Here is an 18,412-nt window from a genome sequence, read left to right on the forward strand (position 1 = left end):
TTTAATATGTTGAACACCCATAATTATATATATATATATATGTATATATATATATATATATATATATATATATATATATATATATATACATTTTTTAAACAAACCGAATACATTTATAAACATCGAATATACTTAGAGGGGAAAAAATGGCTTTCTAAGAGCACCGTAAAGCTACATGCTAATAACAACTGCATAACAATCGAGCTGATATTTTTTTTAGCGTTAATAAATATAGTCCTCCAGGGCAAAGCAACGATCACACATTTTAAATTAGGTGACAAAGTAAAATTTGTTCTCCCACAGGATATGTTTTCATTAACAACCGATGACTGTGGTCTTTTCAAACCGAGGGATTTGCGACTATTTATGCTAATGCTAATTAATGGGCTGATTAGCATAAAGCTTCCACGAGATTCAAGCTATGTTTTTTTTTTTTTTTTTAAATATGTCGCTTAACCAGACTTCTCTGACTGTATTTGTGCAGGTGTCGCAAGCGGTTTCCGTTTTGTTTGTCAATGTAATTATTGTGTCTGTATTAAATTATCCTCGTTTGTCTAAATTAATGGATCCGATTAAAGGGACGTTAGCCGCCTGTGGTGAGCAAACTTCCTTCTCCATACAAGCTAATAGCTAACTCTATCCCTATCTTCACATTTTCACAAAAAAATAACTGTTTAAATAAATTCTCTTTATAATATCCACATTATTATTTTAATATATCTTTAATCCGACTGCTGTAAACTTTATAAAAAAAACCCTTCGTGTGTTGTCTGGGGAGTGGAGGAGAGCTGCAGAGGACTGATCACCCAGTCAGGTTCACACCTTGTTAACACCACCATTTAGCTTTGCGCTACATTTCGCCGATTATTGACTTACATTTGCGACCAAATAGCACCTCTTTATCGCTGTTTACCGATGACCTGAACGGCGCTAACGGATTTCATATAAAACGCTCCTGATGTTGAGGTGTTCATTCAGTCTCTTCAGTTGAACACGAAGTTTCCAGATCGACATGTTTTCCGCCGTCGTCTTCATCTCCATCGTCTCTATAGCTGGCCTGGTTAACTCTAGGCCTTCTATTGACTACTCAGAAAACCGATTTCCAGTGGAAAACGAATCGAAGGAGGTTCGTTTGGCTGCTATTAAACGCCTTTTGGAGGTTTTTGGGATGGAGGATCCTCCTGCTTCTCCTGGACGAGGACACAAACAGCCTCCTCAGTACATGCTCGATTTGTACAACACTGTGGCGGATGTGGACGGTGTCACCAAAGACCCTACTTTACTGGAAGGAAACACAGTACGCAGTTTCTTTGACAAATGTAAGCTATTATTTATTCTTATTCTATTTCTCAAAATTGATGGCTAACCAGGTGCTGCTTCTGTACTATGTCTAAAAGATTTTTTTTGTTGTTATCTTTTTCTTATCTCTATGTGGAACAGTACACAGTCATCAGGTCGAGTTCATGTTCAACTTGTCCACTGTGGCTAGAAATGAGAAGGTTCTTACAGCAGAGCTGCATCTGTTCAAACTGAGACCTCAGGCATCTCTCACATTCAACAGACATCACTTCTGTCAGGTAAAGATCCATATATATATATTTATAAAGAGAGAGAGAGAGAACTCAAAAATGAGAAACGGATGAAGAGTAGACAAAATCCTCTGCCTTTTATCCACAGGTCAGTGTCTATCAGCTTCTTGACAATGCTAAATTGAACGTTTCACAAGGAAAGAGGCTCGTGTCTTCAAGACTTATTCCCGTTCATTCTAACGGCTGGGAAGTTTTCACCATCACACAAGCGGTGAGTTGAAACCTTGACGTTAAAATCCTTTTCGCAAATTGAGCTCATGACAAATAGTTTTTCCATGTATGCTAACGTTGGAGACAACTAATAACTTAGGACATCTTTTTTGCAGGTCCGTACTTGGATGACAGATGAGAACAGTAATCTGGGTCTCATGGTGACTGTGCGGACTCTGGCAGGCATTCAGCTGGACATGAGGTCTGTGCGTTTTGCCTCAGGGCACAGCCACCATCACAGCAAGCAGCCCATGCTGGTCCTCTTCACTGACGATGGCAGACGTGTCACACCTCCAGAAGGTGTTCTGAAAGGTAAAGAAAAACGTTATGGTAGTTTCAGTGTCCTTCTCTTCAGCAGAGGAAAAAGTATCCTGATGTTGCAACAGATCCTTTAATATGTACTACTTCTCCTCTCTAGGATCTGATGATTCATCAGCAAGGCCCAAGCTCCCTTTGCCCAGCCTGACACTCACAGTCCCTCGTCATCGCAGTGCTCGCTCCCTTGACTATGACGAAGACCCAGATAGGAAGCCTTGCCAAAGATTGCCACTCTACGTTGACTTTGAGGAGATTGGTTGGTCTGGATGGATCGTGTCTCCCCGTGGCTACAATGCGTACCATTGCAAAGGGTCCTGTCCCTTTCCCCTGGGACAAAACATGAGACCCACAAACCATGCTACAGTGCAATCCATCATAAACGCCCTCAAGCTCACCAAAGGCATAGAGACACCATGCTGTGTTCCCGACAAGCTCTTCTCGATCAACCTCCTGTACTTTGATGATGATGAGAATGTAGTTCTAAAGCAGTATGATGACATGGTGGCAGGAAGCTGTGGTTGCCACTGAGATCATAAATCTGTATATATTGTGTATTTAAAAAAAAAACAGTTCAGATGTAGGAAGTAGGAATGTGTTTCACTGATTATACAAAATATTTAGGGTTGATCATGAGATTTTGCTACTCTACTGCAAAATCAGAAGCATTGATGAATAGTGTGTGGTATGATGTAAAATCTGGACTGGAACCCAGCTGATATTACAGACTGCTTCTTTGTATGATATGTAAATAGACATAAATACTAATATATGGAGGAGCTTGAGTGGGGGACTGTAAATTTGTATATTGCATGTGGTGAACTATTATAAAGTTTAAATAAATTGTAAAAAATGGCTTGAAGTTATTGTTTGTTGACATAAATTCCATTCATTTCTTGATTGAAAACAAACAAACAAACAATAGGACGAATCACATTCTTGGCGAAATATAACGTAATGTGTGAAAATCAATCAGAACGTGTTAAATAGGAGTGAATTTCAGTCTATCAGCCCACTGAAATGAAGGGACTGAGCTCGCACTGCAGTTTGTTTCTGCATACAGTACATATGCAGTTGATTCATTCACAAAACTGATGAGATTCATTGGTTTCAGAATTATGAAAATTATAATTATATGTAATATAATAAAATATCAAAGAAGCCTATTCAAAAGTAACTAATATTAAACAGATAACAATTGTATTAGTAGTAATGTATTCAACAGCAGCTATTGTATTTTGAGTATTTTAAATATTTTATTTTAAATATTTTAATTAGCAAATAAAAAGTGCATTTAAAGTGATGACACACATCAATAACTGCTGCTTATGTTGATACATAATATATTAAATTGGTATAAAATCAGATGCAACTTAATAGTTATACTAAAGGTGATGGTATTTATTAAATTACCAAAATAAATAAATACAAAAAAAAAAAAAAGAAAGAAAAGAAAATCTGTGTCTCATGTATTGTTCATTGATTTCATTCTGATGTAACAAACCAGTAGATGGAGACATTTACAAGTTGTATATTAATAGAACAGTAATAGAACACTTGATAATATATACTGTAATGTGAGGCATAACTAGAGGTCCTTGATATAATTACAGCACAATCAATCACTTTCTAAGGTATTCAATGTAGTATTGAGTTCTTATTGGCCTGTTTTACTGGTTTACTTTCTCACTAAGTCAAAATAAATATCTGAATTATTTCAGCTTGGATTTAATGTGTGTTCTGCCAGTGTATAATTAAGCAACAACGAAGCTCTGTGCTCCTAATAAATGTACAAAATTGTATTTAAATAATGTTCCGGAAATAAACCTTTTACTTTCTAAATCTAATCTAAAACATTCTCATGCATGTACTTCAATGGCACTTCAAGGTCTGATAAATTCACACTTTTTAAAGAAAAAATATAGAGATTTTTATTTAATCATTTCATGACATAGTTCAAATATAATTCTGTGGAAATTAAAGATACACTTAGCTCAATGTACCACATTAATAAGCTGGAAGAACTAAGCACAAACATTAAATTAACTAACAATTAAGTGCCTGCTGATAAGACAGAAAGAAATCAATATCAGAAGTTTTTGTTTCTTAGAGGAAAGAAAGAAGCCAAATATTGAAAAAGTGGTTTTGCAGATGATGTGTTCACTATGAAAGCTATGTTTCTATGCACAGCACAGCAAAGAGAAAAAAAAGCTTATGGAAATGAAAGCAGATAATGATGCATTAGATTAATTCTGTTTATAAAATTTTAACTTTGAGTGCAAAAACAAAAGAAAAAAAAAACCATTCCAAAAAAAAAAAAAAAAAACATTAAAAGAATAATGAGAGCTAGGCTGAGGGACGTCTGGTATCCTATGTAGTAGATCTGCATGTCCCATGCATTAACCCTTTCATGCATAAATTCTAAGTTTAAATAATAAGTTTAAATAATAATGTACTACTAACAATAAATTAACTTTTTTATGTATTTTTATTGTATAGACCACTGTGGTCTGACTATCAAGACATTAATAAACTGCATATGTTTTAGAGTCATTTTTATTCGAAGTCTAAAACTTTTTTAATGAAAAAGTGCAATTATATCCAGGACATGTCCATGTATGTGGACAACTGGTTTTAAAGAAGTATAATCAATGTGTCCTGGATAGAAAGTTTGGTGGTATGTATCTAGATAAGGGTTGCCATGTCTCAGCAAAATAACCAGACAAACTACATTTAATGTACTGAAATTATGGCCATTTGTTTTTATTTGTCTGGGGAAACAAGTGCACTGTGGTGTGTTTTTCTGACTTGCAGTATGTTTGTTGGTATGATCATAATCCACATATAACTTGCACACTGAAATGAAATTGTCTAAACTAACACACACCCTTTGTTTACCGTAACCTTTTTCCAAATGTATTGTAATAAAGAAAGAATAAAAAACAAACCTGGCAACCCTGATCACAATAATGTTTATTTTAAAGCTTAATCCATCTAATGACTCTGACTTTATTTCTATTTCTATTTATTTATAATATATATAATCTTTTTTATATTTAATCTTAACACCTTTAATCTTTGAATTCAGCTGTACCTGAGGTTGGATGCCATGCATGAAAGAGTTAATTCTCCATTCAGTTACATCACCCAGACAAATGAGGTGCACTATTTGGGACACGGCTGGAGCCTGAATCTAAGCAGACCTGCTGGGAATATAGTCTGCTGGCTTCAGATTGATTCTCGATCAGTTCACTGTGGCAGAGAAGACTCATGTTGTGCTGCATGTTAAGAGACGAGAAGTTCCTTGTTTTGACACCTTCAGGGTCTTTCAGGTTCTTCATGTATGCAAGGTGTTATGTTTCCTTATACCTGAGAGGAGGAAAGGGAGTTTAATTATAGGGGAGACTTTTTTACACACACACACAATAGGTTACAATAGATCTGTTTGGAAATGAAATGATCATGAACTCCAGTGACTCCAGACAGAAGATATTTTAGCAGTTCATTTTTAGTTCAAATGATCATATCATGAAAAAGTGTACCACAATGTCATGATAACTACGCCTGCACGTCTAATGCCAGCACAGATAAGAGCAGCCGTCTCTGATTATGAACTCCTCCTACTCTCTGATGGTGTTTGTGTGTCTATGCATATCTGTCTTATCATATGAGAGGTGGTTGCATGCTGTGTGTGTGTCATGTGAATCACACGTAATCATGTGCCTGAGTGTGTGGTTTTACAGTTACTTACGATCTCTGTACGCCGAGCTCAGTCGCTGATCCCAATGCGCTTAGCTGCTCTTCCAAAGCTGCAATACGCAGACCAATATAGCCGGATGACAGGAGCAGGAGCAGAGCTCTACACACACACACACACACACACACACACACACACACACACACACACACACACACACACACACACACACACACTGACAATTATTAATCCACTAACCATAACCGCAGTAACCAGGAAGAAAACCTCTTAAGATAAATACATTAAACAACAGAACGTGCAAAAATCTACTAATGACTATAAAATTACCGACTGGTCAATTAATAAGCAAAACATTCCTGAGCTACTCCAATAATGCAAAACTGTGAGAGACTCTCATTAACATCCAACTGCACCTGAAGCATGCCGATCTATTCGAATCCATCCATCCATCTTTACTATTTATCCTACACAGAGTCATGTGGAACCTGGAGTCTATAACAGAGGACTCGTTGCACAAACCAACGGATACTCAGGACAGTGTGCCAACCCATCACATGGCACAATCACACACACACTTCCATTCACACACTATGAACAATTTAGGGATGCTAATCAGCCTACAGTGGATGTCTTTGAACTGGAGGAGGAAACCAGTGTACACGGAGGAAATCCCAAAATCCATGAACACTGGGAAGCAGCAGGAATCAAACCCCCAACACTGTTAGTGTGAGGCAAACATGCTAACATCGTAATTTTTTTTTCATTACAAACAGGATTTGTAATGTCTTAAAAAGTCTTCTATACATAATTTTATGTCAAAAATGGCACTGGGGTAAAGTGTGAGATATTTCAATATATTGCATATGTTGTATCTGTGATTTTTCACATGCAGTGCAAACCTTCTCAGCGAAACAATGAAAGAGTTTTACTGATGTACCTGACGGCCGACTTGAAGAGGTTTTGACAAATCTAATCAACACAGTGGCGCAGCAATTGATACTGTACATGTAACTGCATGAGAACACAACATTTGTTGATAACTGCATGAGAACTGCATGACATTTGTTAATTGATAACTGCATGAGAACACAACAGAACATTTGTTTCATTCTTGACACCACACCTCAGAAAGTCACAAATCTACCTGTTAATCCACAACGATCCCAAATGACTAAGCAGATCAGATATGTTCATGATATGATTTAGACTGTTCCAAAACATCTGCATGGCATTTAAACCAACCTGAATTTCCTGGACATGTTTGTGCTCCAGCCATATAGCAAATTCCTCAAATTCTCAGAAAATATCAGATGAAATACAGTCATGTTTGTCATCTTCGCTTAAGGTGTTACAGCGATTCTGGCGGTAAGGTTTATATAAATGCCATCATTCTAATATGTTGTTTTATTAGCAATCACTCCATAAAAACATTAACAATCAAGGTTAACGAAAACTAATGAAAAAAATTTTTAAGATATGAATTTATGATATGTTTTCTGTGAAGCGATGGTTAATTAGCATTTTTGGACATTTTTGGAAGGAAAATAAAATAAAAAACACTGGTATGGGAAAGATAAGCTGCTATAGTATAACTGATAACAGGAACAAACTTGTTTTACAACCTTTACTACAACTATAAAGGTTTTAATGTTTAATGAGTCATTTCTTAATATGATTCCTTAAAATCTGTTTTTTTTATTGGAAGTTGATGTTGTATAAGAGGAATAAAGTTTTCATAGGTTGCTGTTATAGGACATTTCAACTGCATCCCTTAAATGCCCTCACAGATAGATGGGTATCAGTAGTGATTTTTTTTATTATACGTAATGCCACAAATAATTTTTTTGAATTTAATATAATAAAAAAAATTGGGATCAGGACATACTGTGCCTGTGCGTCTTACAATATAGGATATTATTAAGAGCTTACAGTATGAGATAGACAGTGATGAGTCTGTTGATGCTGGTTGTGCCTCCGAAGGAGAGGAAATATATGATCTTCTCTGTTACCACGGACACCCAGGAGACGCCTAATTATGAAACACAGGGTAAGAAAATTGTAGAATTAGCATCCGACCTAAGCAAACAGAACAGTCTGAATATGGTGTGTGTTGATAAAACAGTTCAGTTTATATCCTGTTTTTTTCATATTGCATGTGCAGCTTTTAGATTCAGTTTTTTTTTACCTGTGTTCTGTTCTGAACCGCTATCTCTGTTGGTGTTGTTCCATAATGCAGAGTTGTTTCTTGCTTCAACTGAAAAAAATAGTCAAGATATTCGTCAATAATCAAATTATCAAAAATAAAGTCTTTATTGATGAAGACTTTGTTTAACGTCACACAACTACAATCATGTGAGATTAGCATATAATAGCTAGTTTGCTATCTCTGGCAGTAAACATTTTAAATTTGTGAATATGAGATAATTCTTTGTGAATATTTCAAAGATTATAAGCATTTGTGAAAGTTAGACTTTTCCTGTCGGAAATTCTTTTAGATTATATTATGTTAGTCATTATTCTAAAATTATCATTATCAATTATCAATTATCATTGTCAGAAATTGCTAGGCTAGCTTGTTAGCATGTAAGCTCGAATGATGAGTGGAGATAAAGATTGTGTAAGGTGAGGTTGTGTTGGCATTTTGCTTTTATCAGTTAAGGTTATGAGCATGTACTGTTTGCATCAGGGAAGTAGAAACAGGGTTAGATTTAGGGATTACGTTCTGAGGTTCTTAGCTATTGTTATCACAGACAGTTTGTGACACCGCTCTATTTTGTGACATGCTAATAGTAGCAGTAGCAAAAGAGTTTTCTGCATTTGTCAGAATAAAACAAAATGAAACTCAACTGTTCCAGTCTTCTCTCTGGAATACAAAGCTCTTTATTAGCAGAGAAATAATAGGCAGAGAGATCAATGCCGGCCAATTCAAATAAAGGGCAGAAGCAAAAAAATAATGAGCCAGAGAATACCAAGAATAATGGCCAGAGAAATAGAAGTGCATGCGGCAAGATCACTCAAAGATAGGCAGAGAATAAACTGCTATAAATTACGGAGGAAAAAGGAAATGGTTTGATAGGCAGTTGAGTGAGAGCGTGCAAATGGCTGGATGGGATTGTATTGTGGTTCCTATGTTTTTGTGATTATTTGAAAGTAATCGATTTCCATTATTATTTATTCCTTATTAAAGTAAAACTAATATGCAGTATATCTAATTTTAAGATTTGGGACTAACAAATTGTTTTTAAGTAATTGGAGAATACGGACCATGGGAAGGGTTGGATTCTGACGATAATAAAGGAACACTGCGGACAGTCTTCCTGTCCTGCCCTGGATCGGAGGATCTGTGAGGGTCTGTACTGTCCTCCTGACTGGAGTGACTGGAAATCTGTAAACAGAAACGTTCTGAGTACTGAATAACAACAACAAATATTTTCAAATATCTTGAACATTCTTTAGCATTCTTTGGTTTGTCCCTCTAGGATAACCCTTAAAGGTTCTATGTAAAACCCTACAACAGATTGTTTTCCTCTTACAAAGGGTTCCTTTTTAAAGGATCTCTGAGAACTCCTTTCTTTTAACTAAGCACATAAAAAAATGCAGTTTCCAGCTCCTGGCTTTAACATGCATGTGACTTGTAGGGTTATGACAACAATCACTTTATATTCATGTGATAAAAAAGTTTTATTTACATTAAACGTAATAGTTTAATACATAGTTACATAGTATAAGCAACATTTATGAAACCGTTCCCTGTTCGAGGATAGAAGGTAAGTGCTTAGTTTCCATGCTAAACATGATTTACACACAATAATGCTGCATTTGAAAGCTCTTATTATTATATAAAAAACCAGCAGAATCACATTTATGTTGGTAGATTTTGTTAAAAGAAAAGACATACAGGCTCTTGGCATTTATGTGACATGGCACACGAAGGTGTGTATTCTTACTGTGTCGCCTTCCATTTCATGGACGTTTTCTGCAGAAGACATTTGAGGGCTTCCATTGGCTCTTACATACTGTGGAAAACAGGGAAAAAAAAAGATTTACATTTTGTGAAAAACCCTAAATCCACTATCGCATTTAAAAAACCCTTGTCTTTCAGTAACTACAGAAACTCCACACTTTTGCCATTTTCTAAACTCTTGAACACTAGAAGAGTCAAATCCTTTTGATTTCACAGCCATCAATGGACGAGACCCTAAATGAGCACAACACATTTATGTTATTTTTGCTATTAGTTCTTGTACTATTATTCATGTACTGTGTTATCGTAAAGTGTTACCAGTTGTTCAAGTTTTACCGGTTGTAAAGTGTTACCACATTCTGTGGTAGCTCATCGGAAGGTCATGAGTTCAAATCCCAGGCCCACCAAGCTGCCACTGCTCGGCCCCTGAGCAAGACCCTTAACCCTCTATTGCTCAGTTGTGTAAATTGAAATAAAATGCAAGTCACTCTGGATAAAGGTGTCTGCTAAATGCCGTAAATGTAAGAGGAGTTTAGGATTTATAATGTACGAGGTGTGAAAATAACACAAATAAACTAATTAGTGCCAACCTGTAGCTGTGGACATATAGACTTCAGGACCTTGAAACACACGTCTCGACTGTGTAGCGATCCAAACAGGTACTGAAACACATAAAGAGAAGGAAGGAAGAAATTAGAATGAAGCAAGCAGTGAAGTCAGAATTACTAATAATACAACATGCAAAGCTCATACTTTGTCACCATTGTTGGTGATGATGGAGACTGCGTTGGGTACAACCCGTGCTGTGTTCTTCTTCTTTATAATCTGGATGTCAGACACATCTATCTGGACCTGGGCCAAAAAAGGTAATTAAATAAATAAAAACATATTTAAAAAAAATATGTAATTAATTATAAACCCAATAAAATATTAACATTGTCTAGGATCCTGAAATAGAGCTTCAACTGGCAATCAAGGACAAAATCCAGATACATAATATTTAATATTTTATATAAAATTAAAATTTTTTTTTTAATATACTGAGACTTAGTTTGCTTCATCAGGCCATCAAGTAAGAAATAACACAATACAGTACAGTATTTTATAGGAAACTAATAAACCATGTCCTGGAGTGTTTTATTCTGTTTATACCACATTAAGTGTTCAGCGATAATCTTTTTGGTATTCATTAGATAAAATTATTGACATGTCATGCTTTTTATTCATTTATAGTAACATTTTATTGTTGTGGATTTTGTACAAAACAAGGTAACTCCTGCTATTACAGTAAAGATGCCAGGGACTCGTTCTAAAAAGTCATAAAAAAAAACCTTTGGAAATTATATTAATAGTAAGAATTTATTAGTAATACATTGTGATGTGAAATACAGCACGAACTATTGTCAGAGCTGCTGCTATTGAAAATGAACCAAAACCTTCTAACCAATCAGAATCAAGAAATCTTCAGCATTATTATGTAATGTAATTAATGTGTCATACAATGTATATGTTTATCTATACTTATATAATCAGCATATATAATGATGACAAATAAATGACTCACAAATAGAAATGTAGGCAATACAGGCTTAATGTTAGCAGGATCCTGGTCTTGATTATTTGCTTTGTGGTCTTACCTTGGTCTCTTTCAGTAGAACAGAGGAGTAGAAACACACATGCTGGTAGGACACGTACATCTTGCCGTGGTAGAGCACTTCCTTTTGGAGGGCACAGGTGAAAGCTGGAAAAGAGAAAAGAACACATTGTATCACCTATAATACACTTTTCACTTTCACTGATAGTCATCACTGGATATTGTACATGTGAACAATTTCCTTGATTAAAGGAAAAAACATGATATTATGTGAATTTAAAAAAAAAGAAAAACATTTGTCATAAAAAATGCAGGAAGAAGGTGTCAATAAACTTAAACAATACTCACCATGAATTAAATCGTCCGTCTCAGAGATATCCGGGAAATGTTTGCAAAATGTTTTGCTATGGTTCTTGAAACTCTGTAAAAAAAAACAAAAAAAAACATATATATAACTAAATGTCTAATTTTAATGTAAAATATAAAAAAAAAATTTTAATCTTATATTAATTATTTTAGGCATTTTATGAATATGTGTGAGGTTAGGTATTTTTTAATAATTAGAGGATAAAATGTGATGGATTTTTTTATCCATTTATATTTAGATTTAGTGTTGTGGAGTCTCCAAGATAATAATAATAATAATAATAATAATAATAATAATAATAATAATAACAACAATAATAATAATAATAATAATAATAACAATAATAATAATAATAATAATAATAATAATAATAATAATAATAATAACAACAATAATAATAATAATAATAATAATAATAATATGAAGAAGAAGAAGAAGAAGAAGAAGAAGAAGAAGAAGAAGAAGAAGAAGAAGAAGAAGAATATTCACATATTACAATCTTTAATTTATTGAATGGTCAGATATTCAGTTTTAAAAAGAAAGAAACTCACACTGCGATTAAAGTGTCTGTTTGTATGATTATCCCCCTCCTCCTCTATTGTACTGGTGGTTCTGTTGGACACAATGTAATTTCTGTAAGATATAATGTACTACGGAATTGTAAGTTTGAGGTCTTGGAAAGTCACACTGTTAAACTGTTTTATGTTTTATCTTTTTTTTGTTTATCTTTTTATTCTCAAGCCAATCATGTTATTACAGAGGCCTTAGTGCTGTATAATTGCTCTTTTGACAGTCACAGTCAAAGACATGTAGTGATGTTCTAGGTATAATATGAGTACCTAATAAAACAGCAACTAAGTGTAAATATCCTGCCAAGCTGCAGTAATATTAAATTCATCACATTTTCATGAAATTCGATAGAATCTGTAAGTGCAATTAAACAGCACTGAGTTTATGTGTTGAGTTTATAATTAAAGTGTAAGTTGAAACTTCTGCACATCATTGCTAGCTGGCAGCTCTTAAAGCATTAAAATGTTGTTTCAGCAATTCCTATTGGCAAGTAATAGTTAAAGTAAAAACAACATGGAAAAATGTTCATACTGCTGTTTAACAAGTCCTGTACTACAAATGCAATGGCGGTGTGGTTTGGCTGTACAACATGTGCTAACCTTATGGAGATGCTCCTCTGGAGGCTTTTGTTAAGGAGTTCACAATTTGCATCTTCCAGAAAGCGACTTTTTATGCCCTCAAAACTCCTCCTCATTTTACAGTCTTTGGACTTTCCCAGAGCTCCTCCACAATCCAGAGAATAGCTAAAACAGAGACATGTGAAAACATCACTAAAATGTAACAAAAACTGACCAAAATGATTATTAATGAATTAACTAACAGTAAACTGTCTTTTCATTCACATTGTTCTTTTAACAATTCAAATTTTTAACAATTTTTCATTCCATTAAAACATCCTATTCAGGCCATTAACTCTCTAGTACATGAGGTGCTATTTAGGATTTATTAGCATATCTTTATAGAACTTTGCGAAGAATTCGCTTCAGAATTAAACAAGCAAACAAACAAATAAATTAATGAAATGATAGAAAATGTAGATTCTAGTAGATAAAATTTAAGTCTAATCCCAAGGTCACTATTCGATGTTACTGATTCGTTAAGATATTTATTGACGTTTGATAGCTAAACGAGTGAGACCAACATGAACATGTAGCCAGTAGAAACCAAATGCTTTCTTGTAATTTGACTCTTTGTTTCAAGAGCGATGGTGGCTAAGGGAACTGTTTGGCAGGTCAGCAGTTTTCAACAGTAAACTGAATACTGAAGTGAAAAATGATATATTGAAGAAATCTTTATCTCGTAATAGCAGGTCCCCAGAGTCTCAGTGTCACATTGGATTTAGCTGCTAGCGTCAAACACTCTTAGCACCGAGTTCAGTATGCAGTATATCAAATAATCAGTCAGAATAAAGACTTACATGTCACAGAAATCTGGAATATATACAGTACATATATTTCTTTGTGTTAAGACTGATAGACAAATCAAGAGACTTTTTTAGCACTAGAACAACAGCTTTATCTGATTTTTAAGCACATTCCTGATCTACAGAGATAACATACAGTATAGCCAAATTAGCTTCAAGCTGCTGAAACACTGAATAACTTTTAACCTTTATGGCATTAACCTGAAGTAAGATATTAGTAATATTAACAGAATATATATTTCATGAGCTGACTTTCTATCAGTTCTCCACATTATCAAAACAAGACCGTTTTCTAAAAACTTTAACATCTTCTACTATCATTAGATTATCATATCAAGTCATTTCACATTTAAAAAGGTTAACTACACAGAGAAAAAGAGTTTTACCATCCCGAAGATTCAGGCTCCATTTCTTACAACAGACAACGCTCCAGACTCTGACTGTGAACAGATAATGAAATGTGCACCTCAAGGCTAAAAGTGCGACACTTCACACATACAACACCTCATGAATGCTTTATTCACTGAGACCGTTCAAACTCCCAAACTGGTACGTGGATAAAATTGTGCTCAACACAACATAACTCATGCTCACTCTCTTCTTTGAATGAACATTCACTTTTGCTCTGAATTGTATAGCCATGCCGTTCAGCTTGAATAGATCTTACTTTCTAAAGCAGAGAAACCTGTTTCTTTTAACAGTTTTATTTTTCCGGGTAAAAACCAGACCATAGAGACAAAAGAAAAATGAAGGAGGCGCTGCGTACATACTGTGCTGTCACTTTCAATTTCAAAGTGAGTCATATTAATGTAATATCACTCATTTTTTACATGATACAAGTAACATCATTAAAACATTTTTGGAGATTCTTTATCTGAAAGTCTGTTCTGTGATATTGTTGATTCTTTCATACAGTAAAATACTATAACAGTGTTTTTAAAAAAAAAAAATTATTCATGCTTTATAAACCACTAGACACAGTGTAGACATACATACCACATGTACTGTACATGTAGCTTGGGATAATTCAGACCTAACCAGTTTACAAAGAGAACATTTAAATCTATCTAACCACATAAAAAAGTCTTTGCCGTTACAGTATTTATCATTGTGGCAGAACCCCACCTGAAATGTTCACAACTACACAAGCAACTCGAACACTAGGACCTGTACACTTGCTCATTCATGCAAGTACGCAATTATCCAAGTATTCATATCAAATGTCAGAATGGGGAAACACGATCTCTTTGATTTTGCATGGTCGGTTTGAGTTCGAGAAACTGATGATTGCCTGGGATTTCACACACAGCAGTCTCTGGAGTTTATACAGAATTCACAGGTTCTGTGAGTGGAAATGTCTGATTAGCGTGTTCAGAAGAGACTAGTCAGAAGTATATAGGAAATGTATGACAACTCAAATAACCCATTTTTATAAGTGTGATGAAGGCTGCTGGTATAAGAGGAGTAAAGCACTTCAGGACATGCAGAACAAAATCACGTCACCCTTTTTTTGTATTCCTTGCATAACCATCAGTAATTTTAGTTTAGTCAGATAGGTAAAATTTTCAAATTGTATCATGACACAAACATTTAAAAATAAAGTAACTAAACAGTTAATATATATCATTATATTACAGAGAATAAAGTCTCATGGTTCATTTTGCGATCTGGAGCATGTTAGTTATTCCTATTCAATATTTTACTGCACGGTATGTTGCCTTCTGCTGTGTCAACATAGTATCAGAACCTGATAATAAAATTACCACATTTGTAATCATCCCCAAGGACCTCAAATGGACTCTGAACTTTTATTATTAGCTAAAATAGCTTTTATTAGCTTTTTTTTCCAGAAGCTAGCAGCACAAATAATATCTATCTATCTATCTATCTATCTATCTATCTATCTATCTATCTATCTATCTATCTATCTATCTATCTATCTATCTATCTATCTATCTATCTATCTATCTGTCTGTCTGTCTGTCTGTCTGTCTGTCTGTCTGTCTGTCTGTCTGTCTGTCTGTCTGTCTGTCTGTCTGTCTGTTCATGGTTAGTTATTTAAGGAAATAAAAATGGCCTTATATTAAAATGTTAAAATCAAGAGAATACAGAATGTAACAAAGTTAGAAAGTTACTCCTGTGGGAAGCAAATAAGGTACTTATGGTACATTAGTATAGTTTAAAATATGTGTAGTTTATTTTTATATTACTTTCTATGTTTCAAAAGAAAAAAATATTTATGTTCTGCTACAGTTTTAGCATTAAGAAGTCAAGAAATCTAAATTCCTAACAAATTTCAACTTACAAGCTGCAACACAAATTAATTAGATTCAAACACCATTCATTATAACTAGAATTTTAGAGATTTATAAATAAAGCTTGCATTAATAATCTATAAATAACGATGGCTCCATGAACCAGTGTGCAATACGAGGCGGATGTCTTTTCTTTTGTGAAAAAAATAAAATCTTGTTCACAGATTTACGAGTTGATTTTGAAGTGTTCAATACTTGCATGGACAAGTAATTTCGTTCTTACTTGACTAACAACTTTCGGGACTAAATCGTCAAAGACTAAACTATGAAAATGATTTACAAATATGTCTGTAATTTAAACAATTACTAAGAAATGATAGTAATTACCTGATAACTATATGCATCGTTGCACACAGCTGGTTGCTGGTTGAATTTACATATAGCACATTTACCTTGTCTAACTGTGTCAAGAATACTGAATATATTTCTGGCGAACATGATTGACATTTTCATACAATAAAGAAATAAAAAACGTCACGTAGGCCACATGAAATTTACTTATGTAGTGGCTCCAACAGCCTAAGATGTAATATTTTATTTCTAATAACATTTTGAATTTTTCTATCATGCTGCCAAGGTTTAGGAAAAACAAACTTAACTTTAAAGTGTACTCTATACAATAGTGTTTTACAAACTTCACCATCATCACACTAGAATTATAACATCATCCATAACAACCACCATATTTAAATATATAATGCAGCAGAGGATAACTCACCTCAAACTGTCCAGTGAAAATTTCCTGTTCATATTTTTATTTTCGTTCATGTCTCAAACTTCAGTTGGATCGGTATGGATCAGGTTCACTCACACCTTTTCACCACACACTGACTCCCTCTTCATACACCTTTGCTTTCGTCAGCACACACTGCCCTGATAGTAATTATAGCCAGGAGCTATACAGACTCCTCCTCTTCATGCTCTATTAACCCCACAGACATAGTTTTGATTTGCACCACCCACTGGAATGAGTTTGAATGGGGTTTCTTTGAGAAAGCACCACAATTCCATGCACATTATGCAAAGTTATGAGGGAACAGGTGACAAGGAGTCATGGGTTTGGCCAGAACACCCTCTGCCCTAATGCTTAGATACACATCACACAGGTGATTACAATCAGTAGTCTTACAGGAATTCTTACAGGCTGTTTTGAACAAGAAATTGTGGGTGAAAGTGTGTTTAGTGAGATACTGAGAAACAAACCATGCTACAATATACAGCATTAATACACAAAGTACCAACTTTGTGTAGAATTAACTTGAATGTAGTTCTAGTAATGAAGCTAACAGTCGAATAGTGATGAACAGTGGAAGTATTCAGAGAGGTCATTTTATCTGTACTAGAACAATGTGAACCAAGTGTAAATACAGAACATGCTTACTAACTCTTACATAGAACAAACTATGCTTAAACAATTCAGGATGACAAGAGAAAATGACACACACTCAACAGACATGACAGAGCAGTTAACTTTTTTCCCTTGTACTTTTCCACTGTGCTGTGTACCATCAAGAATACACCTTTGTGCATTTAGTGTCTTTTATAATGAAAAGCATTATAACTTTAATGGGTTTTTAGACTGAGCCGTACGGTTAAATTATCTACCATACAGGTGAAAGATACCTAATACGCCCCAGCATTCGACTCAGCGAGTTCAATATTATCATGCATCGTACTGTAACATGTATCCAAGCTGAAAAGTACCCCCAAAATCCACTGAGTGCCAAACTGCACAGCTCTGACCGCTTTCCCTTAAAGCGGTGTTATAACTTACTTATAACTACTGTATTTCTACTCATGTGCAAGATCGAGGGAGCATGTAAGATATAGAGTTTATGGGGTGCACTGGGAACATCACATGTGCACTTCTAACAAAAGTGATGTATGTGTTTGAAACCAAGAGAAATTAATCACAGCTCTCTGTAATGGAACATCCTGTCAAGTCACCAGACATAGTGTCCAGTCAGCGCAATAAACCTTGAAGCAGCATTTAAGGTTTATTGAGAAGAAGAAGAAGATGGAAAAGCTGCTTCTCAGAAGCAAAAGGCAATGCATAGATTGACCAAGAGCCCATTGTAAGTGTAGTAATCATTTCAATGTTGAAAAAACAACTGAGTGACACAAATGTGTACCAATGCTGGTGTACTAAATACCAGCACATTTGGAAAACAGGTCCAATCAACCTGCTGTATTATTTGCTATATTTTCATTTCATTGTCCTCTGTTTTGGAATACTAAAATAGTTCTGTAGGATGTCACTTGTGTACTACACGTATTTACAACATTTCTATGCATATACTGTACCCATTTACGGTAATATAAACATTACACAAAATACACGTTTACA

The 18,412-nt window shown here is 34.7% G+C and overlaps 2 protein-coding genes and 1 long non-coding RNA gene across 6 annotated transcripts in view; 1 reads left to right on the plus strand and 2 right to left on the minus strand.

The window, feature by feature from the left end:
• The window catches only part of LOC113645286, a 31,048-nt gene extending 29,855 nt beyond the window's left edge, over positions 1–1,193 (minus strand). For all 3 annotated transcript variants that reach the window (XR_007139167.1, XR_007139165.1, XR_007139166.1), the window contains exon 1: positions 877–1,193. This is a non-coding gene — a long non-coding RNA (uncharacterized LOC113645286). The remainder of the gene's footprint in view (positions 1–876) is intronic.
• LOC113645282 (anti-dorsalizing morphogenic protein) lies at positions 778–2,946 on the plus strand. The gene is made up of 5 exons (XM_027150801.2): positions 778–1,319; positions 1,441–1,577; positions 1,678–1,800; positions 1,916–2,111; positions 2,218–2,946. The coding sequence occupies exons 1-5, from the start codon at positions 1,013–1,015 to the stop codon at positions 2,643–2,645; spliced, it is 1,191 nt and encodes a 396-aa protein (XP_027006602.2). The 5' UTR covers positions 778–1,012; the 3' UTR covers positions 2,646–2,946.
• Positions 2,947–3,833: 887 nt separating this feature from the next.
• LOC113645266 (GRAM domain-containing protein 2B-like) lies at positions 3,834–16,905 on the minus strand. 2 transcript variants are annotated; one of them, XM_027150782.2, is made up of 13 exons: positions 16,784–16,905; positions 12,927–13,070; positions 12,309–12,369; positions 11,739–11,811; positions 11,434–11,537; positions 10,550–10,648; positions 10,387–10,458; positions 9,780–9,848; positions 9,097–9,217; positions 8,018–8,086; positions 7,762–7,861; positions 5,866–5,973; positions 3,834–5,483 (listed from the first exon to the last, which is right to left on the minus strand). In XM_027150782.2, exons 1-13 carry the CDS (start codon positions 16,831–16,833, stop codon positions 5,468–5,470), a joined length of 1,086 nt encoding a protein of 361 aa, XP_027006583.1. In that variant the 5' UTR covers positions 16,834–16,905; the 3' UTR covers positions 3,834–5,467. The 2 variants fall into 2 exon arrangements, with proteins under 2 accessions (XP_027006583.1, XP_027006584.1); XM_027150783.2 differs by lacking the exon at positions 16,784–16,905 and adding an exon at positions 14,137–14,487 and having other exon boundaries at positions 3,835–5,483.
• Positions 16,906–18,412: the final 1,507 nt, after the last annotated feature.

This window comes from Tachysurus fulvidraco, chromosome 22 (assembly GCF_022655615.1).
Source record: "Tachysurus fulvidraco isolate hzauxx_2018 chromosome 22, HZAU_PFXX_2.0, whole genome shotgun sequence".
Classification (NCBI taxonomy): Eukaryota; Metazoa; Chordata; class Actinopteri; order Siluriformes; family Bagridae; genus Tachysurus; species Tachysurus fulvidraco.

Excerpts from the sequence above, each read along its gene's own strand:
- LOC113645282 (XM_027150801.2), top strand. The coding sequence starts at position 1,013 with ATGTTTTCCGCCGTCGTCTTCATCTCCATCGTCTCTATAGCTGGCCTG. Across the intron at positions 1,320-1,440 it reads ACGCAGTTTCTTTGACAAAT|TACACAGTCATCAGGTCGAG; the intron begins GTAAGCTATTAT and ends TATGTGGAACAG. Across the intron at positions 1,801-1,915 it reads TTTTCACCATCACACAAGCG|GTCCGTACTTGGATGACAGA; the intron begins GTGAGTTGAAAC and ends TCTTTTTTGCAG.
- LOC113645266 (XM_027150782.2), bottom strand. The coding sequence starts at position 16,833 with ATGAACGAAAATAAAAATATGAACAGGAAATTTTCACTGGACAGTTTG. Across the intron at positions 12,370-12,926 it reads CAGAGGAGCATCTCCATAAG|AACCACCAGTACAATAGAGG; the intron begins GTTAGCACATGT and ends TGTGTCCAACAG. Across the intron at positions 11,812-12,308 it reads ACAGACACTTTAATCGCAGT|AGTTTCAAGAACCATAGCAA; the intron begins GTGAGTTTCTTT and ends TTTTTTTTACAG.